At 39.2% G+C, this 27,222-nt stretch overlaps 1 protein-coding gene across 1 annotated transcript in view; it reads left to right on the forward strand.

Annotated features, from left to right (window-relative positions):
* Positions 1-477: 477 nt before the first annotated feature.
* The window catches only part of TPCN2 (two pore segment channel 2), a 41,328-nt gene continuing 14,583 nt past the window's right edge, over positions 478-27,222 (forward strand). Inside the window, 13 exon segments of the mRNA XM_087951131.1 lie at positions 478-751; positions 10,347-10,408; positions 11,603-11,679; positions 12,143-12,320; positions 15,206-15,322; positions 17,165-17,271; positions 17,965-18,037; positions 20,708-20,807; positions 21,542-21,607; positions 22,786-22,850; positions 24,873-24,970; positions 25,415-25,496; positions 25,609-25,695. Coding sequence (XP_087807257.1) covers positions 589-751; positions 10,347-10,408; positions 11,603-11,679; positions 12,143-12,320; positions 15,206-15,322; positions 17,165-17,271; positions 17,965-18,037; positions 20,708-20,807; positions 21,542-21,607; positions 22,786-22,850; positions 24,873-24,970; positions 25,415-25,496; positions 25,609-25,695 — 1,275 coding nt within the window. The 5' untranslated portion in view covers positions 478-588.

Below are 27,222 nucleotides of genomic sequence, written 5' to 3' on the forward strand. Positions count from 1 at the left end.
TCTCTGCCTCTCAGCTGATTGGCTGGGTCTTCTTTGGTTGCCCTGCAAAGGAGAACGGAGCTGGAAAGCAGGTTAGTGGGGCGAGGAGGGAATGGGATTTTGCAGCATCCTTCCCCCTGGAGTGGGGTGGGAATGGAGATTTTACAGTATCCTTCCCCGCCACGCCCTCCAACCACACCCACAGAACGGTAGTAAATTTTTTTGAATCCCACCACTGGTACTGGGTCTCCTGCTTGAGCAGAGGGCTGGACTAGAAGACCTCCAAGGTCCCTCTGTTCTGATTGATTGATTGATTGATAAGGCAAATGTTCTTCACCACGATATCTGATGAGGATAGCAGGATAGCATCAGGATAGCTGAAAACATCAGGATGCCCGATCACCAACCTCCCCGCACAACTTCAGTTCGCGCAAGAGGAAGCGCGGCAGCTCCAAGCTCTCTTCCACCCCCATTGCCGATCACGTGTAGCGGGCGGAGCTGTGCCTTCGCCACTTACCACCAGCGAGAGCGGAAGCCCGGCGGTTTTTCTCGGATGTCGGACTGCTGCAGGCGCCGTTTCTGCCTAGTACGCTGACAACGTTGCGATTCATGGAGCAGGGAAGCAGGCTGGAAAAAGAGCCTTTGTTGCCGCCTCCGCTGCCGGGGGCTGCCAAGCGCCACCGGCTCTACTCGGCCAGGGACAGCAGAGACCTGGAGGATGATGGACACTGCTGCGTGTCCGCGGCCTCCTCGCCTCGTTCTGGCGGGCCTGGTGAGACCTGGGACAATTGGGAGTGCCTGTTGGGCTGCTTCTCGGTACTGGGAGGAACTGGACGCTGCAGGGCAAGGAAGGCTGGCGATGGAAAACTCAACCTCCCCTCGCCTCTCTCCCAAGCCGGGGCTTGATCAGAATGAGAGCTCCCGGGGCTTTCGATTGAGTTTAGGAAACGAGTCTTAAAATCGTGGGTAGACTATCGGATGCCAGGTTCCAGGGTCCTGTAGGGAGACTGGGGTTGGCCCATGGGATGTGGGGTGTGGGAGCTTTGCTTTGCAGACCCCACTGCGAAGTACGTTTGGATCTGTCTCCAAGGTGTATGATCAGGAGTGTTGAGAGCCTTCGTTTCTCTGTTGGTCCTGGAGTGAGTGGATCACAGAGATCCGGTTTAGGGTTGCAGTGGAACAGTATGTGAATCAGAACAGAGTCCCAGGTTCACCTAATGCCCGGACCCAATAGGTGGTATGTTTGAGTTTATTTAGCCTGTGGGATGAACCCAGCCATTGGGCATTTGTATGGTTGCAACCATTTGGGGTCAGATAGACTGTTCGCTGTAAAGATGGAGCCAAGGAACAGGGCACTTTCGCATGATGCAGTGAAACAGCAGCTGCGGGCGCATGGAGTGGTGTTATGCAGTAGATCACCGTGTTTCTCAACCTGTCTGGGAATTTTGAGACATATCTTAAAGATCCCAAGGTTGAGAAACACTGCCCTACATGCTTTGGACCTGCTGTGACATGAGATTAAAACCTAGTTCCTTCAGTCGTATCCTCTATTTCTCTCTGATCGAGACAGACGTGTCAGCTAAGATCTATTTCGGTGGGGAAAGGCGGGGATCCTCAAAAAGTTTAGTACTACAAGATAGGATTTCCGTTTGTAGGCATGGGGGAAAAATATCTCCAGAAGTGGAACTCAAGACTGAAAAATGCTCAGTGATCTCATAGGACTGATTTGTTGTTTGGGAGGCAATAGAGTACAGGAGGAATAGTTATGCTAGAAGAGAATGGAGAGAGGAGCCACCTAAACTATGAACAGAAACATTTCACACTGCAGTCGTCTTCTTCAGATTATACTCATTACATCCTGTGAGATACTCTATGGCTTGCATACTTGCAGAGCCAATATTGTAAGCTGAGAGGGGGATAAGAAAACCTCACTGGCAGATCCCATTTTTAAAGGAAACCTCAGAAAAGTTATTTAAGAGAGGCTGTACTGTAAGGTTAGGCTGAATCCCCTGACATATTCTCATCTGTCTAGTTGAGAGTTTTTGGTCCTTCTACAAAAGTTGTCTATCAGCCCAGACCTGTGAAAAATCAAATGCTTTGGATCTTCTTGCCCAAAGTCAAGAAATACAGAAATTAACCCTTTTACTTATTGGGAAACAGAAGGAGTAGCCGTGTAATTATGTGATCTTTCACATAGGGAAGAGTTTTATTAAACCAATGAAGACAGATCTTAAAAGGAGCTTTCTGTATTGGGCAAATACAGAAATAGAGGAAAATAAGGGAAGACAACAGTCTCACACAGAATTCCAAATAAAATTAAGATAATCTGCTAAGCGAAACTAGTTACACATTTCTTCCTTGAATACGTACTTAGGTTTCAATCCATTCCAAAGTTCCTAATAGAAAGGAGAATGGGAGAAAGATAATTTGGGACTCCTGCCTGAGCATTTCCTTCCTTTCCAAACTTAATTTTAGAGACCATAAAGGATAATTAAAAGCCAACCTCTTTGGAATAAACTTTTAAATGTTGCACCTCTCAGTTCTTAGGACACAACAGCAAATCAGAAATTACTAGTGGCTAAATCACCTGCCTAAGGATTCCTAATAAAGGCACAGTATACTTTTCATCATTTTTTTTGTCCTTAACATAAATGAGAGGACATGGGAAAGACATTTGGGAAATAAGTTCAGCATGATCAATTTAGCAGATGTGGGACCACTGTTAAGTCATATTGAAAAATAGAGTATAGTCAAAACTAAAAATACATATATGGTGATACCGATTCCCTCACATTTGAAAAATCATCTTCATCGGTAAAGTGATAAGGAAGATATTCAAAGTACCTTCTGTAAAAATTCTTCCCTTTATTTCTTAATATAGGTAGTCCTCAACGATCACAAATGTACCCAAAATTTCTGTTGTTAAGTGAGACATTTGTTAAATTAATTTTTCCCCATTTTACGACCTTTCTTGCCACAGTTGTTAAGTGGATCACTGCAGTTGCTAAGTTAGTAACCTGGTTGTTAAGTGAATCTGATTTCTCCATTGATTTTGCTTGTCAGAAGATCGCACAATCACATGACCTTGGGATGGTGGAGCCGTCATAAGTATGAACCAGCTGCCAAACATTTGAACATTTGATCACATTTGATCACAGGATCATGAGGATGCTGCAAAAGTGGTAACTGTGAAAAACAGTCTTAAGTCATATTTTTCAGTGCCATTGTAATGCTGAACAGTCACTAAATGAACTATTGTAAGTCGACTACCTAAATTTTAAGGCTAAATTTTAGTGCATCTGTAGATTTGTTCTCTTTTTCTCAATGGTCCTTCAGCTGTATTGAATTACTGATTCCATCCTCTTCATCCCTCCATCCAACAACTTAGAAGTTTACATGCTTCTAATTACAAAACAGCACTCATACAAAGTTGGTGTTACATGTTACATTTTATAACAGGGCTGTCAAACTCAATTTCATTGACGGCTGCATCAGAGCTGTGGTTGACCTCGGAGAGCCAGGCGGGCATGGCCAACTGGCTGGGTGTGGCCAGCTTGATGCCACTCCCCAAACTGCTAGCATGTTTCCTCTTTGCATTGGGTAGACCGGGCTGAAGTGACACGTGGGTAGACCAGACCGAAGTGACACGGGCTGGCCCCTTACATTTTTGAGGATGGCCCCATGGGCCAGATATGACCACATTCGGCCCGTGGGCCTTGACACCTCTGTTCTATAAGATTCAAATTGAGAATAAATTTGACAGGGGTGAAATAATTGCCTTATTTCCAAATACTCTTGTATATCACACTAATCAGTTGGGAAGTCTTGGACAAGAGTAGTGTTACCAGCCACATGTGCTAGGAAAGTATCCTTATCAAGATCACATATTTTAGTTGAAGGTCCTGCACTGGAATCAGTTGTTGTAACGGCAATCTATAAAAATCTCATGTAGTCTTTGGTGACCATTTTATAATTATTGAAACTCTGATAAAGCCTTTTCATTTTGTAGTACTGTTGTAAATAACAGTTTATTATAACTTTTGTGTCAGATCATTTTTATTAAGATAATTTGTTAATAAACCTTCAAATTGCTGAAAATTAGTTTTTCATTTTTATGCTGCGAGAGTTACTTTGCCTATAATATTTCTGAAAATCTACTCCAGAGTCTTCCATTATCCATTAACTGACCATATAACAATTGTTTTTAACATTTTTTGGTAACATGGATAGTAACGGCAATAATGTGCATCATGGTTTCAGAGTGATGTGGCCTTTGCACAATGCACCCAATACATAGCTTGATTTTGTGATAGAGCACAGAATTGTTCAACGGTAAAGCTGTAGGCTTGCTTAAGACTGGCTGATGCCTGTCGCGTTTCTTCTCAGAACAATTTTGTACTTAAAATGTTATTTTAAAATATTAATTGAATAGTGAGTGAGTGGATAACATTCTTTACAGAAATGTGGCACATTACTATCAGAAACATGATGCAAAATGAAGTTCCTAGATTAGAGAAGTGGGCTGAAAATAAAATAACATAATTATAAGTAACAAATATAAAATTCTTCACTTAAGATAAAAGAGTAATATACCTATAAATAGAATCAGGATACCTGGATTATTCACAGTGTATGAAGGATTTTGGAATGGTAGTTGAGTGAAAAATGATTGCAAATTAGCCTCGTGATGTGGCTATTTAAAAATTAAAAAGACCAATGAAGTTTTCGACTGCAACAACAGAAATAGTTTTCAAACCAAATTGGTTTGCAATGGCTGGATCCACACTTCCTTTTAAGGATTCAAAGAAGGTGGATCAGGTTCAGAAAGGCAATGAGGCTAATTAGGAGAACATTAAATCCTATGAAGGGATTGAAATAATGGGCAATACAGGTTGACTTGCAAGAGTTTATTTAGTGACAGTTCATAGTTAACAATGGCACTGAAAAAAGTGACTTATGAAAGTTTTCACCCATTGCAGCATCCCCATTGTCATGCAATCAAAATTTGCACACTTGGCAACTGACTCATATTTATGATGGTTGCAATATGCAGGGGTCATGTGACCACCAGATTTTGACCATTGCAGCATTTCCATTGGCATGTGATCAAAATGTAAATGCTTGGCAACTGACTGATTTAAGATGGTTGCAGTGACCTGGGAGGACTTTTTGTGACCTTCTGACAAGCAGAGTCAATGGAGAAGCCACTTAACTGTGTTACTAACTTAATGGCAGCCATTCACTTAACAAATGTGGCAAGAAAGGTCATAACATGGGGGGAAAACTCACTTAACTTCGCTTCAGCAACAGACATTTTGGGTTCCGTTGCGGTTGTAAGTCGGGAACTACCTGTATTTAGTTTTGAGAAGAGAAGAATGAATGGTGTATCACAACACTCTTCCAGCATTGAAGTGGGTCATCAAGGCAGCCGGATACAGGCTTAGGGATTTATGTTTCAGGAAAGCAAATTCCAACTGAACATTCATAAACTTTTTCTCACAGAACATTTCGATAATTAGAAGCAGTTATTGTATGGGAAAAGAATTATTCAATTAGGGATAGGCCAGCTTAGCACGGAGTAAAGTCTCCCATGATTTTACAAGATGGAACAAGACTGAGCCACTTTTTCCTTTCCTGGTTTACGTACCTGTCAATTCCCTTGTTAAACTGGAACGAATTAAAGCGTTCCACACAGTTAGGCTGAGAGCTCTTTTGAATATTATTACATCTGTTGTTTACTCCTTGTAGATAATGGAATTTATTTTTCAAAGAGAACAAGGGACCTGAGGTCTTCCCTACCTGTCATTTTTTCCTTACAATTTGATAAATAAAGGCCTGTCTACCAACTTTTTTTTCCCTTTAGATGCATCCTGCCTCTAGGACAGAGGTCTCCAAACTCGGCAACTTTAAGACTTGTGGACTTCAACTCCTAGAATTCTGGGAGTTGAAGTCCACAAGTCTTAAAAGTTGCCAAGTTTGGGGACCCCTGCTCTAGGACTTGGAGTAAATTTTAGGAATATATTTATGAATTACATTCACATGATAGTGAGACAAGAGTTCAGCTGTGTCTCTAGACATTCTATTCTCAGCCTTCCATAAGAAGTATTTCCTGGAATTGTTTCTACAGTTTGAAACGCTCTTGCTTAATACTTCAGCAGAGTGATGTTTCTGGTCTATTGTGATTTTCTAGAGATTTACCCATTTTTTCTTCCTTGCTCTACTTATCTAATTATCCTAGTTATGTCTCTACCAATAAACGCATATTTGTTGGATGTACTGAAGTACAGAGAATAAAGGGTCAGGGTGAAGTAACATGTAATTTGTTGCAATCTTCTGTTACAAATGATGCTTCTTTCATTTGATTTCCTTTGATCTTGTAGAAGAGGTCAGCAGTAAACCATCTGATATTACTTTCCTGCACAAGGTGGTTTTGAAACCATTTCGAAGCGTACTACCTTCCTAAGCAATTTTCTTAAGGGAATAACCCTCTGGAACCTAATGGGAATAGTGCATATTATTCTGCACATGAAAGCTCAAGCTAGATATACATCTTTCAAATATATAGGGTGATTATGGGCATAAAACAACCAAATTGATTTAATTTGATTGACAGCTAGTCTAGGAATTTCTTTAATACACATCTCAGCATGTTTTTACCCTTTTTATAAAGTAACAATGTGTTCATCAACAATGCAGAATGCATTGCATAAATCCAATCTTTGCCCCCTAATTCTGAAATACACCTAAGGAGCAATTTGCATGGAATTTCCTGTTCTTAATAATTGCAAGACTACTGTATCTAATAAAAAAAACCCAATTGACCTCTAGATGGCCGCAAAGGAATACTGAACTCTTAATTCTTTGCTTCTATCTAGCGATCATCTATATTGGTGACTGTACAATTATTCTAATTAGAAATTGTATTGTGATATTCTCTGATATTTTTAAGTCATCCCAAGTATTTCTCTTCTTGCTAAATCAGGTCTGCTCTTGCCTTACTCTTTTTCCCCACCTTTGGGCTGGGCAAAGTTTGCTCTCAGAGTATTACTTAACTATTAATTCCTTGCTCTTATTGTTTCTTTGAAATACAAGGTTTCCCAACATCCAAGTAATTTACAAAGCAAAATTCTTACAAGATTATTCAAACACAATACATCAGTTGCATAATAACATCAGCAAATGAAACAGAAAAAATAAACTAAATCATTTGTTGCCATTAAACTTCTTGGGAATACCTAAATGTTGAATTTTGTGGTTGGTGCTAAGTCTGCTGAAGAAGAATACTTAGTATGCAGTACTTCAGAAAAAGCTCCATTTTCTTTAGCTGTCTGTGTATTCAGCTACCATGGTGCTTAAATGTTTGAGAACCCGTTTGAATTTTCAGGACTTCCGCCTATGCAGTATATGACTTAAAACATGGTTTTTCTCCACACAAATACTACAACTAGTTAAAGAGAATCCAATGAAATGAATGAGTAAAAAATATTATACTTTTTCATTTATTCATTGAAGACAATGAATAAGTGAAAGGTAAGAGTGTGTGAATCTCTAGGATAATTGGTTCATTTGAAGGGGAAATTTCAGTCAGATGTTTCAATCAGTGGGGTGATAATCAGGTTGTGAGTTATTTTAAGACAGAATTCTGAGTGTTCATTATTAAAGCCTGATCTTCATAATGCAGGTATGTGGAAGTGTACCATGGTTTGAACAAGAGAGGGTCTCTGTGGAACAGTTGTTGATGCTCACCTGGAAAAGATTACAAAACTATTTGCAAAGAGTTTGGACTTCAACAGCCCACTGCCAGGCAGATCGTGTACAAATTCAACATTATTGTTTATCCTCCCTAGGAATGGTTGCCTAACCAAGAGCAAGGCATATAATACTCTGGGAGGTCTCAAAGAACCCCAAAATAACATCTAAGGAATTAAAGGCCTCTCTTGCATTGGCAAATGTCAGTGTTTGTGAAACCACCATCAGGAGAACTCTGAACAATAATGGTTTGCATGGTAAGATTGCAAGGAGAAAGCTAGGACTCTTCTCCCCCCCTCCCCAAAATGCCCATGTGCAGTTTGCAAAAGACCACATGGAGAAGCCAGAAGTCTATTGGAAGAATGTTTTGTGGGTGCATGAGATCATAATAAGACTTTTAGGCTTGAATTGAAAATCATCTGTTTGGTGAAAGGTAACCACTGCATTCTCAGCTTCAGAACTTTATCCCGTGTTTGAAATAGGATGGTGGCAATATCATGGTTTGGGTCCCCTTTGCGGCTTCTGGACCAGGGTGGCTTGTCATCATTGATGGAACTATGAATTCTGAATTGTACCAACAAACTATCACAGGAAAATATCTGGGTATCTGTGAACTGGAGCTCAAGAGAAAGTGGGTCGTGCAGCAAGACAGCTGTATAAAACACGCAAGTTATATGACCAAAAAATGGCTAAAATGGAAAAAAGTTTTAATGTTTGGAATGGCCAAGTCAAAATCTTCACCTTAATCCTATAGAAATGTTGTGGAAAGATCTGAAGTAGACAGTTCATGTGAGGAAGTCCACCAACTTCCCTGTGTTGAAGCTGTTTTGTAAGAACCAGGCTAAAATTCCTTCAAGCCGATGTGAAAGACTCACCAGTGGTTATGGGACACGTTTAATTGCAGTTATTGCTCACGAAGGTGGGGGAGCATACCAGTTACTGAAACTTAATTTTCACACACCTTTTCCATTTACAAATCTATAGCGTTGGATCATTTTCCCCAGTAAATAAATGAACATGTATGTTTTTGACTCAGTAGTTTAAACGAGCTTTCTTTAACTAGTTTAGGACTTGTGTGGATAACAAATCAAAGATGCTACTGCTGTTTGAACAACATGGCTACTCCTTCTTCACCTAGAGTGTTAAACTGTCAGAAACTGCTGTTTTGCAGTCTCTTTGGGAGGAATGGCTATTGGGGCTCTTGTGGATGATCTCAAGACCTCTGCTTCTCCAGAGAGAAATTATAAAAGAACGAGTCTACTTGTTGGCTCTTCATTCCTCTGTGGTTATCGGCTCCTCTTGGCAAAGCCACTTTCAGTTCGCCATTTCTTCCCTGCCCTTTGTCTGCTTGTTCTTTTTAGTTTTAAAAAGCTACTAAAAAGACTAAGAATCCATTTGTAAATAATCCTTTCTGTGGGAAAGGGCTTTTTTCTGTTTTTTTGTTTTGTTTTTTTTGAAATTAAAGATTTTAGGGGTGCTCGGTGCTCTCTGAGTTTGGTTGTTTTCTTGCAGACATTTCATTACCCTAACTAGGCAACATCATCAGTGTTAGTAGGGAGTGGGGTTTACTCTCAGTTTATATTCTAGTTGCTTGCCCTGTTAGAGTTGGTGGGGGTGGTTTAGATGTTCTTTGATTGGGCTGTTTACTGGGCTTGTTTGGCAGTTCCTTGATTTGGGTATTGTTTGTTGGTCTGATGTTAATCTTTGAGTTAATCTACGCTTGTCTGGGTGCTGATTGCTGATGGTGGGGTGTTTTGGTTGTTTTCTTTTACTTCTTGGTTTGTTGGTTATTTCTTTTGCATAGTATATAGCAGGGGTGGGCAACTATGGCCCTTTTATGAATTATGGACTTCAACTCCCAGAATTCCTGAGCAAGCATGGCTTGCTCAGGAATTCTGGGAGTTGAAGTCCATAATTCATAAAAGGGCCATAGTTGCCCACCCCTGGTATATAGATATTGGTTATGTCTATATGTCTGTTGATGTCTATTGCTGCCCTAGCATTCTGACAAATAAGTATATTTCTGCTCTGCTCTTGTATAATGGGTTGGTTGAGGAGAGTCTGCTACCTGATCTGATAACAAACTCACAGCTCCCTATGTGTATTATTTTAGTAATTCTTAACCATATTGTTAAAGAGTTTAATGTGATTGTAATACATATTAGAATTGGGAGCTGGCTTCAAGAGAGAGAAATGCAGTATAATGTATGTGCATGAAAGAGAAATGAAGTTTGCTTGAGATTGCAGATTGCACTTAAAACTGAAGTAATGTATGTCTCTGACTTACACCTTGTATTAGCCCTCCTCTCGCCACAGCTTGAGAAGTACATTGGAAAGATAAGATTTTTCTTATAAGCTAGTTTTCAAAATATAGTTGATGTACTTCATAAAAGGCTAGTTTGTCAAGGTAACTTAAACAACAGCCAATTCTTTTGTCTTTTTCTTGATGTTAGTCAACAGAAGGGTGTGGAGTTTCTCATCCTCATTTTTTAAATTGTTCCGTGAAATAGCTTTGAATCATTAAGATACGTTAGCAAATATGTTTGAACACTCCCAAATAAACAAAAGAATGCCATTCTATAACCATTTTACAACCACTGTGTTTTTGAATCTTGCAGGCATCGATGACCCTGACCTCTACTTCAACCAAGCTGTAGTATTCATTGAAGATGCAATTCAGGTAAAAGTTTACCTGTCATATATATACTTTGGTCCTAGTGTACTGTTTTAAGTAAAGGACTGTTAGTAAAAGCTCCAATACTCTTCTTTCCTGCTGAAATGTTGATTTATACTTAGTTTATGATTAGATTTATCACCTATAGCAGGGCTGTCAAACTTTTGGCCTGCAGGCCAGATGCGTCACGCGCTGGTCACGCCCATTCCTGGTTTAGCGAAGGGGAAAAAGTTGTGATATGTCACATGATGACACCATGTCATCGTGAGTTTGACACCCCTGATCTATAATATCAGATAATTCAGAATGTTTGTAACAAAAATATTACGTGGATGTTATGTTTTTACATCTTTGAATGTTCCACAATTGGGAACAGAATTTCTGTTGCTAAGCAAGACAGTTGTTAAATGAGTCACATTTGATTTTTGCAACTTTATCATAGTTGTTAAGTGAATCACATGGCCATTAAGTGAATCTGGCTTCTCCCATTGAATTTACTTTCTGGAGCTGACTGAGAAAGTCACAGGTGGCAACCACGTGACCCCAGAATGCTGTAAATATTGTAAACACATGCTGGTTGATAAGTCCCCAAATTTTGACCACATGACTGTGAGGATGCTGGAACTGTCATAAATATATGGACCAACAGTAAGTCACCTTTTTCAGGGTTGTAATTTAGAACAGTCACAAAACGAATGGTTGTAAATCAAGGACTGCCTGTATTGATGGCTTAGCTTCATGGCATAGCAATGGTCATGACATTGCTAGTAGCAGTGAGTGTCTTGTTGAATGGGCTTCCAATCAGTCGGTAGGACTTTCGCTGCCTTCAGAGGCTTTTCAAAAAATGATATGGGAAGATTGTGGCAGAGATGCCATTCGGCTGGCAGAAGGACCCTGTTTCGATAAGAGATGGTTGGAAAATTTAATAAATAAATGAAACTCATAGAAACTGTGGACTATGGTAACTATTCTGGAAACATGTAAAAAAGAAAGCTCTATCTGAAATGAACTAAAACAGAACTGATACATAACTGCATGTTTTATGTTTACAGAATGTCTTACTTTGGCCCAAATGTGTGTAGTAATGAATAGATGTTTCCTCGATAGTGTTATTATTTACCTATAAAACTTTAACTTCCATATTTGAAGAGCCAATTAAAAGTGATGCTTGAATCATCTCTCTATCTTTCACCTCTTTAGTATCGTTCTATAAATCATCGTGTGGATTCTAACTCCTTGTGGCTTTATCGGTGGTATTATTCAGAAGTTTGCCAATGGTGAGAACTTTTCCCTCCACGCTGTTCTGTTTTGTTGAGTAGATCAGCTGCTTTTTCTAATCCCACCAATCCTTACTGATGCTTCCAAATTTCAGTATTTTAGTTTTTTGCTAATTGCTTCTCTTTCAATGACTTTTTAAAAATAGGAGCAGTTTCTGTGAGGGCAGAGTTGAGCTGCACGATTTACTGGTTTAGATAATAGGACGACACAATAGATTTCCTGATGCTTTGCCAGCAACCCTAGCTGGCATCTTCAGGTGATTTGTTGCCACACGCAGCTGAGCGAGGAGTCTTTATAAAACTTGATGAGGCTTTTGCCAACTGAATTATATTTCACCATGAAACAACATTTTAGAAACCGCATATTCCTTTATCACTTTATGACATAAAACATTTTGGAAAATGACTTTTGGCCTTTTTCCCCACCTGTAATTGCCACATGTGTGTTTTCTCTCTCTCTAAGGATTTTGATTCTCACCATTACACTAATCCTGGCTCTTGCTTTCATTGAAACACCTTCTTCGCTTACTGTCACATCAGATGTTCGATATCGCTCAGAAGCTTGGAAACCTCCTTGTGGCCTGACTGAAAGCATTGAACTGCTTTGCTTCCTTGTCTTTATAGTAGACATCTCTGTAAAGGTTAGTGAGCTCTGAGATACATACCATATCACGTCTTGGATAACTTTGCCTGATTTTTAATCTTTTTAAGGGAAGGTTGATGAGAAGGGAGCAAATGCTCAGTTTCAAAGCACGCTGGAGAAGGCCTTGAATGCTACTCAGGCAGCACTGATTGAACTTGTGAATGACCTTTGGAGAGCAGCAGATTTCAATATTCTTCTAAGCCAGATTTGGGGGAAAGGAGTAAGGAACTGTTTTTCACTGTTCAGTTTTTCTTCTTCCTTCAACACTGATTCCACTCTGTATTATTGGAAGGAAGGAAGAGATGTAGCCAGAGGTGGGATTCTCCCGGTTTGGACTGGTTCAGGGGAACCCCTAGCTGCGATGATCAGCTTGCTTTGAACTGGTTCGCTTCAACAGTCATGTGGGCACACCTAGAGGTGATATTCAGCAGGTTCTGACCAGTTCTAGAGAACTGGTAGCGGACATTTTGAATAGTTCGGAGAACCGGCAAATACCAACTCTGACTCGAGATTTTACAGTATCCTTCCCCTGCCATGCCCACCAAGCCACGCCCACAGAACCGGTGGTAAAAAAATTGAATCCCACCACTGGGCCCACCCACCCATCTCTGCACTCTACCCACCTATATCTGCTCAACTGATTTGCACAGCAGAACAGATTGCCATGCCTCAACTGTGTTACTTCCCTGAAGTAACATTGAAGGTAAGTAATAGTGATAGTTGTGCATGCGCGTGATTAGCGAACCAGTTGTTACACCGGGAGAATCCCATGCCTGGATGTAGCCCTAGGCCCCTTCTCTGTGAAGTGTTTGTCTCCTCACCCCTATTTAACATCTACAGGAAACCACTGGGTAAGATATGATTTATAATTATGCATAAAATGTAGATATATATCAACCTCTGGCTGGGCAAACAATGCTTTCAAGGTGCTTCCTCAGTTTCTGGAGGCTGTGAGAGTCTGGATGGGAAATCTGTGACTCAACTCTGGCAGGTTGGGTTGGGTTTGGGTTTGGGGCCTCCTGGATCTGGAAATTTTCCACCTTTAACTCTTGATGGTATCCCTTTGGCTGGAATTGGTATGCAATTTAGGAACCTCCAGGACCTACAGTTCCTGTTGAAAGAACAGATGGCAGCTGTGGTTAGTGGACTTTTTTACAAATCCATTTTCTATGGCCAATGTGCCTGTTCTTGGACCAGAAGTCTTTGCTTACAGTATTTCAGGCCTTAGTAGCTTCCTGGTTTAACTACTGCAATGCGTTCTACATGGCTGCTCTTGAAGAACACCCAGAAACTTCATGGTTCTGAATACATTTTAGCAGGCTTTAGTTCACTTTAGAGTGCACAAAAGTCTGCTAGGTTTGCATCGTTGTTACAGAAGGTGCACTGCTTCTATTATGCTTCTGGGCACAATTCAAGGTGCTGGTTATCACCTTTGTATGGCACAGGGTCAGGTTACTTGCAGAGCTGCTTCTCCCCAAGATTATCTAATCTGTCCCATCAGATCTGACAGAGTGGGCATAATCAGGGTCCCCTCTATTAAACTATGTCATCTAACCAGACCTAGGAGATGCAACTTCTCAGTCATAGCACCTCCCCTATGGAACATCCTTCCCCTCTGAGACCTTGAAGGCCCTTTGGCCCTCTAGAAGGCTGTGAAGACCTGATTCTTCCCCATGTGTTAAGCCAGGATCTTAGTTGAACCCATGTGTTAAGCCAGGATCTTATATTGTTGAACCAATATAAGTGCAGCTGTATTTGGCAGTTTATTGTAATGTCTGAACTATCCAGAGGTATATATTTAACAAAGGTGGTTATATACATTAGTTAGGGAAGCTAAATACATCATATATCTTTAACATAATTGCATTATAATCCTTTGCAAAATATTTAAGGTAGGCTGATGCTGAAAGATGGATGCATCACAAATTGTAGTGTCTCCTTGGCACTCTCTGCGGGCTGTTACAGCTGAGTAAACAATGACTGTATCCAGAAATAACCCATTCACTCATAATTACCTTTCTTCTGAAATACAAAAAAAGTAGTATAGCAGGATAGATTTGCTCCTTTTGCTATCTCTGGGACTTCTTGGTAGCTTATAAGGATGATTATGATACAGATCTCCTCTTTGTTCTGTGCAACTTACCAGGGTCCCAAAGTGTGGGTTCAAAGGAATTTTAATCATTGCAAATTAATTCTCCCAGATGCGATGGATTATTTGTTTTAAAATATAAATTAACAGCCTGTAGTTTCTATTGATTGAGAATTGTAATCTTAAAAGAAGCCAAGTTTGGAAAAGGGTACACTAAAGTCTCTGTGCCTGTTTGCAGCTCCAAAAATGAAATCTCAGGAAAATTTCATTTTTGAAAATTTAAATTAGAGGCATATTATCTGAGAACTCTGAGCCATTTGTGAGTCCCAAACCCTGGGTTTAATCTCCTGAAAGATGCTGCAAAATTGTGATCTTTCTTGTAAGGGAAAGATACAAGATTAAATGTTTAGAAAGAAACCATAACAATTGCAATTAATTTAAATGCTATCTTTACACTGAAATTAAATGCAGGCTTTGTCTCATCTTTTAAGCACCCCTTTTTGGAGGATAGCCCATGGCATATTGCTCAGAATCCAAGTATAATGTTTGGTGGGAATGTAGATTTCATGGTTGTGCTCATAAATGTATACCAAATAGATTAAAACATTTTTGATCAAAAATTTTGTCTTTAGGGACTGGGATTGGGAGCATAGTCTCCAAAGCTACCACATGATCAGATCTTTCATGTCCTTAATAGCTGGTTTGGCTGTTTACCAAAATATCACAAGAAAATTATTTGGATCCTTTTGCTTATGAATATGCCTAACTGATATTCAAATATGTTGATTCACTAGAGCTACTTAATTGGATGGGAAGAATTTCGGAAAACCAAATGGTTAATGGCCTACATCCTGGTCCTGCTCATCTCCCTTATAGACTGGAGCATTTCGCTGAGTTCTTCCTGTCATGAAGTAAGGCAATGTGGATGCTTGGATGAATGTCAGGGAGGCAGGGAATCTATGGATTCAAAGATGGCTCATGATCATTTTGATATGGAGTTGGGACAAATAAAACACTAATGCTGCTTTGTTGTATACCTGCTATCGTCAGTGTGTATTCTGTGTTTACACATGGAAAACTTAGAACTAGCATGACCTTGGTCTGAGTTCTGTAATAAAATAAACATGTATGATGATAATTACAACAGCCGTAATAAATAATATGATCCTTTTAATTTTGTCCTTCCACTAAGAAGCTCCGAATGATATACTGTATTTTTAGAGTATAAGATTCTCCGAAGTATAAGACACAACTAGCTTTTGGGGAGGAAAACAAGAAAAAAAAAATCTGCCTCTACCTCTGCCTCCCAGAAATTTGCCTCCTTGCAGCAAACAGTTAGTTTCAGCTTCAGCACAGCCTGATTAGCACAAGCAGCTAATTTTGGTTGGATCGACTTCCCGATGATCAGCTGTTTCAGGCTGTAGAGATTGCCATTGTCTATTGCTGCCTCCGCCCCCCCCCCCCCATTTTTGGCCTCTTCATTCTGTTTTCCATTTTTGGCCTGGGGTGCGCGGAGGCCGAAAATGGGCACGTGGAGGCAGAAAACAGGATGCGGAGGCTGGAAATGAGGCACGCGGAGGTGGCAACAGGCCATGGCAATTCCTGCAGCCTGAAACAGCTGATTGTTGGGAGGCCAATCCAACTGGCACTCAGCTACTTGTGCTAATCAGGCTGTTTGCTGTTTGATGCAAGGGAGCGAATTGCTGGGAGGGTGGGGATCGGCTGGTAAGTGGCGGCTTTGGCAACATTCACTGTATAAGATGCACAGACATTTCCACCCACTTTTGGGGCTGGAAAAAGTGTGTCTCATACTCCAAGAAATAGGGTGTGTGATTGTACCTTCCACAATTATTTTATCCTCCTAATGCTGCTGCAAGGTAAGTTTAGAATCGACTGCCCAAGGTCACCCAATGAAGTACATCATTGATCTTCCAGTCTGAAGTTTTAATTATTAAACCACACTGAAAGCCCATGGATGGCTGAACTTAACCTCTTTCATAGAGTTATGAGGATAAAATGGATAAATTTGTGGTAATTCTCAGATTAGCATTTTGGAGAGATGAAAGGAAAGGTGCTGGTTTTAAGCAATCAGTAAATGATACCATATAGAGAAGAAGCAAGTAGAACTTGTAACAAAATTTTGCAATGTCAGATATCCCTTGTCAGATATCTGGGTCACTGTTCTGATTGTGGCATTATGTTCTCGCTGTACCTTCACAGCAGTTGAATTTTTCCAGCATAGTCCAGTACACCTATCTCCAAGATGTACCAATACTATATGCTTGAGAACTATATCTGCCTTAGCATGGCATGCTGAGGGCCACAGAAGATGCATATCCTATGAAAATTTGTCAGGATAGTTCAAAAACGCTAAATGTATCTGGTAACAGTAACTGTTATCTGCAGAGCAATAGCTCCTTATACAAAAAACAGATTTTTTTTTAATGGGCTTGTTCATCTGCTTTTTAAGGTAATTTTATTTTGCAGTAGTTTTTAGGACTCGGCAAGTCTTGATTTTGACTTTAGGAGGGTCACAAGTGAAAATTAATTCTGCAAAGGGCTTCTTCCTAATTCTTACTGTGCAATAGAGAGATCTGGATGTTAATCTGATGACTGCATTATGCGAGGGATTGTGGATTTTATCTGACTTTGTGGTTATTGCAGTCATACATAATGATTATTGAATTAATGGCTGAATTAATTAAAGGTATTGTTCTGCTTTTGTGGTCATTACTAAGTGTTTTCTTTTTTAGAACCTGAGGATCAGACGTATCCTTCGACCTTTCTTCCTTCTTCAGAATTCTTCAATGATGAAGAAAACACTAAAAAGCATCAAGAGGACATTGCCAGAAATTACAAGGTATGTCACAATGCATAGTGCCTGCTAGAGATAAGTCTAATTTACATTTTGGTAGTAGAATATTTGGGCAACATTTATCCTGGCAATAATTGAGCAGTTTTCCATAAGTAAAACACCACAAACGCTTATGGTTTTGGAAGGTTTCCCTTCAGGAAAACTCCAAAAACTGATGAATTGGGACAGTTGGAGGAAAAGCCAAATGATCTACTGGTTCCCCAAATATTGCACCTTCAAAATGCACATTCCTAGTATTTGCCAGTCTCTAATAAATACATTCTTTCACATTGTGACTAACATTTGAGAAAGAAAACAATGGAAAACTGAATAAGTTTGGGTTGGGACCAGTGCTGGAAGAATGAAAATGCTCCAAAGAGCAGCAGTGATGACATTCCCCTGTCCAGCTGGCAATAAGATTTCTGCAGCTGAGACTTTGGTGACAGGAGGAAGTCTGCTCTCATGAGTGAAAAATTCTTCATTGCCATTTGAAGGTGTCCACTAAAGTAGCATCACCTCCTTCTTAGTTTTAGATGCATTTGGCTTAGTTTCCTCATTTGACACATTTTCCTCTGTAGGAACAATATATATATATATTTCTGGTTCACTTCTGACTGTTGCCTATGGCATCTCTTTCCCTACATATGTCCTGTATTGTCATGAAGGAATAACGTTGGCGTTATATTTTCTCCCTAATAGTGTTATGCTGCTCTTAGCTGTTCACCTGTTTCTCTTTACCATGTTTGGCATGCTGTTGTTTGCTCGGACAAAAGTAAGTAACATATGTAATGAAATCTTGGTTCTCTGTCTAGGACAAAACAATTGTTTATATATAAATACTAGCTCCATACCTGTGCTTCGCTATGAAACTATGTGGTCAGGCTTAGTTTTGGGGGAGGAAAATAAGGGGAAAAAATTCTGCCTCTGCCTACCAGCATCCATTGGTATTCATCCAGCTAGAATCCTATCAGTGTGTTTGGAAAGTGAAACAGTATTTGCTGTGTGAGCAAGAAGGAGACAGCAAGGAGCCTGGCTGTGGGTTAGCTTAACTATTCTGTACTAAAGCTGCTGGGTGCTGTGAAAGTAAAACTGAAACTCCTCTCATCTGCTTGTGTTTTGCATTTGGAACAGATTTATTTTCAGGTGGGGAGGGAGAGAAGAACTCCTTAGCATCAGAGTGTGTTAATAATAATATACGAAATACTAATGCTCTGATGGTTATTTTGAAAAATCCTTTCTTAGTGAGCACCTAGAAGTCAAAAGGAACATACGTGCCAAATTTCAAGTTTGTAGGCTTTATGGTTCTATAGATTTTGTGTTGATGTGTGAGTGGTATTTCACACACACACACACACACACACACACACGATAGATAGAAAGATAGAAGATAGATAGACATATACCGTATTTGCCGGCGTATAAGACGACTTTTTTGCCCTGAAAAAGATGCCTCCAATTGGGGGGGTCGTCTTATATGCCGGGTCGCCTTATACACCGGCAAATAGTAATTGGGAAGCACTGCGGCTGCTCATGCGGCTGAGGCACTTTTGCCACCGTGGAAAGCGAATCCCGTGAAGCCGAAGAGCAGCCAGCCTTCTCCCACCTCCCAGGAACGAGGCTCGCACCGCCCGAGCTCCGCTGAGGTATCCGGCTGGGGCTGTCAGGAGTTGTTACCGCTGGCGCGGCTCGCGCGGCTCCAGTCCGCGTTGCCTCGGGAAGGGAAAGGCAAAACCAGGAGCCGCTGCTGCCATTGCAAAGCGCCGCCGCGGCTCTTCCTTTTTGCCTTTCCCTTCCCGAGGCAACGCGGGACTGGAGCTGCGTGGAGCCGCGCCAGCGGTAATAACTCCTGACAGCCCCAGCCGGATACCTCAGCGGAGCCCGGGCGGTGCGAGCCTCGCTTTCCTTGGGAGCTGGGAGAAGGCTGGCTGCTCCTTTCAGCTTCACGGGATTCGCTTTCACGGTAGACAAAAGTGCCTCAAAAAAAAAAAAAAAAGTGCAAAAGTGGAAGGCGTGCGGAAGAGGGGCGAGTATATAACAAACTATATTTTGAGTGGAAATGTTGGGGGGTCGTCTTATACGCCGGGTCGTCTTATACGCCGGCATATACGGTAAAAAGTTGTATATATATATATACATATATATAGACTAACACTATACAGAAGCCTGATGATGGCAGATGAGATTCTGCTGAAACGTTGCTACAACTTTAAAAGCACCACTACTATGACGTGGGAAAATACCCGAACAACGGCATCTTACATTCTCTGGTAGAGCAGAACTAAATAACTTCTGAATTTTCTGTGAAGGACAATTTCATAGCTGAGATCTACCAGCGTTTCTCCTGAACATTTTCTGTATTCCTTCTGGAAAGTTGTGGATAAGATATTAATCCTCTTCTGTAATTTTCACCTCTCTTACGTCAGCTTTTGCTGCCCTGTTTTCCTTTTAAATTTTGCATTTGTTAAGGTTGCATGTCAAGATTCCTCCATGGTCATAGGGAGCCAATTTTTGAAAATTAACTTTATTGAAAATTGTGTGAGAAAAATGATACATTTCAGTCCTGTTGCCTAATATTGTGTTCAAAGCGTTTCCTGAGTAAAGAAGATAAAATCATCTCATACAAACAGTACAGGTCCTATTAAGCAGGTTAGATTCTACAAGGCAACGGCCTTTGACTTTTTGCTTTGCTATATTTCCCTCTGTGTGTGTGTGTGTGTGTGTGTGTATGTGTTTTTTCATTTGGTTCCTGTACGTTCTGTGTCAATTCTCATCATGCATACTCAGAGCTGACTATGCATGAGTAACAAACCTGAATAAAAATAGGCCTTTTTGGTATAGAAGACAGAATTTTTAATCCGTTGGATGGGCCAGAGTAGTGCATAATTCTTTCCTTACATGCCTTTCTTGTATTCCCAATCACTGCCCTCTTTGGCATTTGCATTCCACTTAGTCTCATGAAGGAAAAATAAAATCTGTTGGATTATCTGGAATTACCATTTGCAATGTTTTTATTTTATATGATTGAATTTCCAATATTAATGTAGTATAGAAGGAACAGGTTCCAAATTGTAAATAGTTAAACATAACATCAACATAGAGTGTGCTATGTGGAAATAGCTTGTTTTGACCAGAAAACAAGTTACTAAAACGAAGTACTATCTGAGACCAGATGTGTCCTGTCCTACATTTCTTTTTTCTGCAGTTTAAATAATGTCTTTTGTATTTGGATATTGAAATACTTGTCTGCCTGAAGCAACTGCAAGAGAAGTAATTGGGTTGATTACCTTGGGTTGTATAGACTAGATTCCTTTCAGCCCATTAAATGAAATCTGTATTTGATATTTGATTGGATTGAATGGGTGGCCAAAGGTGACAGTGCATAGCTCTTAAGTGCCTTTGATTGGTTACTCTATTTGCTAACAGTTTGGATCTCTGTGGTTAGGATACCCAACAGGATAAAGAATGGCAAGGATATTTTCATAATTTGACCGATTCATTAACTTCATTGCTGGTACTGTTGACAACTGCAAACAATCCAGATGGTAAGGATCCTTTTCCAAAAATACTTTCCTCTTCCTCCTTAATTTGTAGCTAACCTCAGAGATTCTTCATTCTTTAGCAACATTTTATCCCCCCACCCCCAAAAAAGTGTATATAAATAACTTTTCTTTCTTTCATATTATATGCTGATCCAGATTCCATAAAACCATTGAATAATTAATATGTGGAATTCATCATCACAAGAACTAGTGATAGTAACTAAGTTTGAGGGTGTTCAAAAGAGATTGTATACCTCTATCTAGAACAGGTCTACCAAGAGCTGCTGTCTTACTTCTCGTTTGGGGGTAGAATGTACATATTTGATTACATAGGTTTAAAGAATGCCTGATTCCCAAGGAGCTCTCCATATGTTAGTTGAATGGGAAGGCTAATGGAAAAATGGCCTGTTCCCTTTTTAACCCTTCTTTTGATATTTCTGAGATATTTTTTTGGCAGAGGGTTTTATGAGAGGGGAAAAAAAGCTAGATTAAGATAAGGCTTAGCATGATCAAATAGGCCTTTGTAATCTGTTGCGTAGCTTCTAACCCAAATCAGGAATTGCAGACCCTTATTTGCATCAGATAGTGATGAGTTCCCAGATAACTGCTAAAATGAATTCCTTGTTTCACTGCTAAAAACTACATAGGTCTCTGTTTAAGGATTATTATTAATTATTAGTACCTTAAACATGACATTTCTTAAACCTGATTTATTGTTTTTTTAAACTATTGGACAGTGATGATTCCTGCATATTCTAAGAATCGAGCATATTGCATCTTCTTTATACTCTTCACTGTAATAGGTAAGTTGATTGTTTCTTTGAATAGAAGACCCAAAGAAGCCATGCATTGTAAACTCATTCTTTACCATGTGATGGTAATTGCAGAATGTGCATAAAAAGTGAGTGGCTAAATGGAGGTGTGACTGAAGATATAAGGGCAAACAATGGTCTACTTTTCTGATTGTTAGTGAATTCTGCTCTTAAGCTCTGAGGGCTACAATGTACTTATCATCTTAAGCAGAAGAACTTGTAAATAGCAATAGCACTTAGACTTATATGCTTATATGCTGCTTCACAGTGCTTTACAGCTCTTTCTAAGCAGTTTACAGAGTCAGCATATTGCCCCCAACAATCTGGCTCCCCATTTTATTCACCTCAGAAGGATGGAAGGCTGAATCAACCTTGAGACAGTGAGATTTGAACTGCCAAACTGCTGGCAATCAGCAGTGAGCAGAAATAGCCTGCAGTACTGCATTCTAACCACTGTGCCACCATAGCTCCTAAATGCAACTTATAAACTCCCCTAGCAAATTCATTAGAGGAAAACTTGTGTCCTGGCAGGTTGTAATCAGGACAGGGAGCCAGGCGAAAAGAAATTTGGAGTATAACTAATTCTGAGCTTCTGAAGGAAAGCTGTAAGTTTTTGATTCCAGACTAAGGAAATTCACAGTAGACATGTCTATGGCACTCCCGGAGTTTGTTGAGGTGTTCAGAATGTTTGCAGAAAATGAGGGATTCCATCTTGTCTAGGATGGTAGTGCAGAGAAGAGGTTGTAGAGAAGCAAACAAATATTAATTGGCAATGTTTTATGAGAAGGCTTTCAACACACTGTAGACCTAGCATGTGCCTGCGTAGTGCAATCCTATGAGATTTATCTAGTTTATTTCTTTTCAATTTAATTGGTGATTCATACTTCCTAGTACTGCATGGTTCTCCTGATCCTTTATGAGGGCTGCATGCGCTCTTCCACAGGCAATTTTCTGTCATTGCATTTTGTTGCATTGCTTATTTTTTTTAACAATACAAGGAGTAAGCAAGGTTCTTGCCATAGTTGCTTTAGTATGCTCTTTCAGTTGTGTGTTCAGACTGAGTGGAATGTAAAGATTGAGTTAATTCTTTGTTGTAGTTTTCAGGAAGAAAACAAATAAAACTATACTGTTGCCTAAAAAAAAAATAAGAGAATTTCATATTGTTACAGGAAACTTATTTCTGATGAACTTGTTGACAGCAATAATATACAATCAGTTTCGGGGATATCTTTTGGTAAGTGAGGTTTAACAAATGTTACAATTTATCAGTTTCAAAGTGCTAAATCAGAGTTTAGGCTACTGAACAGGAAATGTAGTGTTTGATGTCATGGCAACTGGAACAGCAATAGCAATAGCACTTAGACTTATATACCATTTTATAATGCTTAACAGCCCTCTTTAAGTAGTTTACAGAGTCAGCATATTGCCTCCAACAATCCGGATCCTCATTTTACCAGCCTCGAAAGGATGGAAGGCTGAGTCAACCTTGAATCTGGTAAGATTTGAACTGCTAAATTGCAGGCAGATGGCAGTCAGCAGAAGTAGCCTGTGGTACTGCATTCTAACCACTGTGTCATCACAGCTCTCACCATGAAATGGTAGATACAATGGAGACCTTACAAACATCGTATTCTTGAACTTACACTTCTGCTGTGGAGGAAAATGCTGCAGCCATGTCAATGTTGTGACCATGATTTATGAACTTGACTGCCTGCCATAGACTAGTGGTTGTCCCATTGTGATGATGATTGTGACATTCTTCTTATGTGAATGGAATCATAATCTTAAAAGTTTGGAAAACTAAAATGGTGAATGAGCATTTTTCAGCAAGATATTTGCTCATTCCATAATTCTGATATTTTAATTGCAATCCTGAATGGATATAGATCAGACTAGATTTTTCAGATATCCAACATGTGTCTTTTCCAAAGTTCTTTTCATATGACACGATTTCTCCCATGCGGTGAAGTTTTTCCCACTTGATTTCTAAACACGGCTCTATTTCTAAACAGCCTCTGTTTCTAGTCTTCTCAGATTATAGAAAAAAAGTAATATAATATCCATTGCATAAACAAAATGTAATTAACATGTCAAAAATTAACAAAAGAATGTAATGATCTGAGCTTATGTAGAATTCAACATAACATTGATATTTTGTTAGCTGGCAACACTTCAGCTGAATACATGAATTTGTTGGAAATTAGAAATTCTGTTTTATTATATAGAAATGCTAGCAGAGATTTATTATATAGCCATACAGATTGGTAACAGAGGATGGTTACATAGCCATACAGAGTAAATAAAGTGTATAGTGTACAGTCACCATGGGCCTTGCTTAATCGTTTCAACTGTCACAGAAAACTCTCCTCAGAACAAAAGGAACCATAGATTATGCAAACTAAACACTGCCATCTATTGACTGAATAATTCTGTAGCTGTTGCAATACAAATACATTCTCACATGTATTCCAACAGATTTACATTCAGTGAAAACCTATATAAACAAAAGAGTTTCCTCTGCAAGATTTGTCTTTACTGTATAAAATGTTGTCCCTTTGTATTACAATTATAAAAAATATATGAAATAACACTGATGGGTTTCTTGTCTGTAAGCAATAAAATATTTTCTTCAACTTCCATGTTTTAATATTGGATAAACTTTGGTTAATGGAAACAAGTTAATCTTTCATTAAGCACTGGGCTGATGCTATACTGATGACATTTGCAGTATATGGACTGAAATTTTTTCCCTTGAATAGGCAGTGTTAAATATTTTTCCGTATTTTAATTTGTCACATGGCATACATGTCCTTCCTTTGATTTTCGTTAGCCTCTATGACTTGGACATTAGTTGTTGAGTGTTGGTCTTTGCGTACTACAAAAAGGGGGAATAGAGCCACCTGTGGTATCTACCTTTGGCTCCTCAGTAGGTCAGAAAGTAGCTTCTTTTTCTGAGATTCGTATTCATAATTCCTTTGAATTGATATTGAGAAATTTGAGAAATATATGGTTGGATAATATTCATTTCCTTTCTGGTCATCCTGATTTTGTACTTCTGGCAAAACCAATCTTTGGGTTTCAGTAATTGCTGCTTCAAAACATTCTGTAACTTTTATCTTTCACAGTAATGGCCTTTATAAATATCTATTGGACTAGTGGTCTGTGTAGTAATGACCTATATAAATATCTGTTGGAGTAGTAGTCTGTATCTGTCTGCTGTTAATTTCGATGGGCTTTCCTTTCATACATTTTTTAGAAATCGGTTCAGTCATCGCTTTTCCGGAGACGCTTGGGAATCCGGGCTGCCTTTGAAGTTCTTTGTTCTTTGACAGAGACTGCAATCAATAAAAATACGTAAGTGAAAGACATCTTAAAGAACTGGTGTTAAAGTAGTTTAATTTATTGATTAGCCCTTGGGACATATCAAAGTGCAAAGTTCCAGACACAAATTATTATTACTAAAATCCGATAAAAACAATTTAAAATGAATTTGGAATAAAATACAGTTTACAAAGAAATTGGAATAAAATACAATAATTTAATATATAGATAAATAAAATATGATAAAATTATATTTTGATGTCACCCTACAATCTACCCCAACCAGTCCCACATATCCTGATCTTATCCAAACCATTTTGCTCAAATACTGTGCAGTGTTAAATGTTAATTAGTAATTGTGCATAATTATGCACAAGATATGTTTGTGTGAAGGCTGAACAGCAGAAGGTTTATGTGTCTTTTGCTTTCCTATCTTGAGTGTCCACTTTCCCATATATTCTGCTTTTGATTTCCTAGCTTGTGTGTCCAATCTGAAGCTCTCCTTCAAGTCCTCCAGAAAGTAAAAATGGATTCCTATTGCAAAGAAGCAATCATTAGGGTAGGACACCATTTTTAGTTAAGTATGTGTTACTTTAGTTTGTTTTAAAGATAACTGTTTTTATAGACCCATGAATCTGTGTGATTCATACCTGTTTCTGTTCCATGTGCAGAAACTACAATCTTGTCCCCCAGGAGGGCTGACAGCTACTCAGTTTCAGATACTTTTTGATGAACTTGACAAGCATAAAGTTAAAGAGGTATGAGACTAACTATTGTTGATGTGATTTGTATAAACCTGTGAGCTCTAAATACTTGAATCTGTCTATATATGTAATGAAATTGAAAAACAATTATTGGCAATATCAAGAAACTGGACAGATTTTTACAGTGGTACACCTGTCCTGTAGCTGGTATGCTTTTAAGTATGCTTAAAACATGCTTAAGTATGTTTTTAAGTATGCCTTGAAGACTCACATTTTTTATTAGCTTTTCCTAGCTGCTGCTTTTACGTACTATTTTTCTTTTCCTGTAGCACTGTTATAAAACCACTTTCAAATTCTGTACAATGGAAAGTGATAAGAAACAAGGACATGTTTCAAAAGACATTTCTGAAACTTTGTTTTCAGGAAGTGGTGAGGGCTGTATATGTGAATGGCAAGGATGGATGGATGAACATAACATCAGAACAGGAAATGCAGGCCAAAAGTCACTCTTGGCTTCAATAGTTTGTGGTACCAAAAGTAAGCTGGCTATGAATCAGAGAAATAGACATGATTAAGACGAACGAATGTTTCCCCTTTTGTAAATTAAATATTATGATTGAGTAGTGACTTTTAGAAGCATTCTAGAGGTTGGAAGTTATGTATCCTGTTAGTACAGTGTTTCTCTGCTTTCAAATGAGACTAGTAATGTTCTGCTGCCTAAATTTAAGATTATTATGAGGAATGTAATATTTGCAGTAATTTGTGTAAAAATATCTACAACAGTGGGATACTGTCTACTATGCCAGAGCCTACCTACGTACCAGGTATACTCTAAATCAGGGGTCTCCAACCTTGGCAACTTTAAGACTTGTGGACTTCAACTCCCAGAATTCCTCAGCCAGCCTTGCTAACTGAGGAATTCTGGGAGTTGAAGTCCACAAGTCTTAAAGTTGCCAAGGTTGGAGACCCCTGCTCTGAATTGTTCAGATATTGATAAGTACTGTATTCAGTGCTGATAATTGAGCCATATCCATTTTTGGATTAGAAGCCTTTTTATTAATGAACCATTGACCAAGCTATGCATTTAAAAAGATGTGGGTATAATTTCTTTTTCTGCCATTCTGTCATGATATCCTGCCCCACCCCCACCCCAGCCTTTAAAAAGAGGATAAATTTAAGGAGAATCATATATACAGGTAATTTTCAATTTATATCAGTTCATTTAGTGACTGTTTTAGAGTTACAACAGCACTGAAAAAAGTGACTTATGACCTTTTTCCACACAACCATTGCAGCATCCCCTTGATCATGTGATCAAAATTTAAAAGCTTGGCAGCTGACTCATATTTGTGACCATTGTATTGCCCTGGGATGACATAATCACATTTTGTGACCTTCTGACAAGCAAAGTCCATGGGGGAAAGCAGATTCACTTAAAACCGTGTTACTAACTTAACAACTACAGTGACCACTATGTCAAGAAAGGTGATAGAATGGGGTAAAACTCGGTTAACAAATGTCTCACTTAGCAACATAAATTTTGGGCTCAATGATAGTTGTAAATCAAGGACTATCTGCAGT

This window comes from Notechis scutatus, chromosome 1, assembly GCF_049901735.1.
Source record: "Notechis scutatus isolate UNSWTSFEM ecotype Mainland chromosome 1, rNotScu1.2, whole genome shotgun sequence".
Taxonomy (NCBI): domain Eukaryota; kingdom Metazoa; phylum Chordata; class Lepidosauria; order Squamata; family Elapidae; genus Notechis; species Notechis scutatus.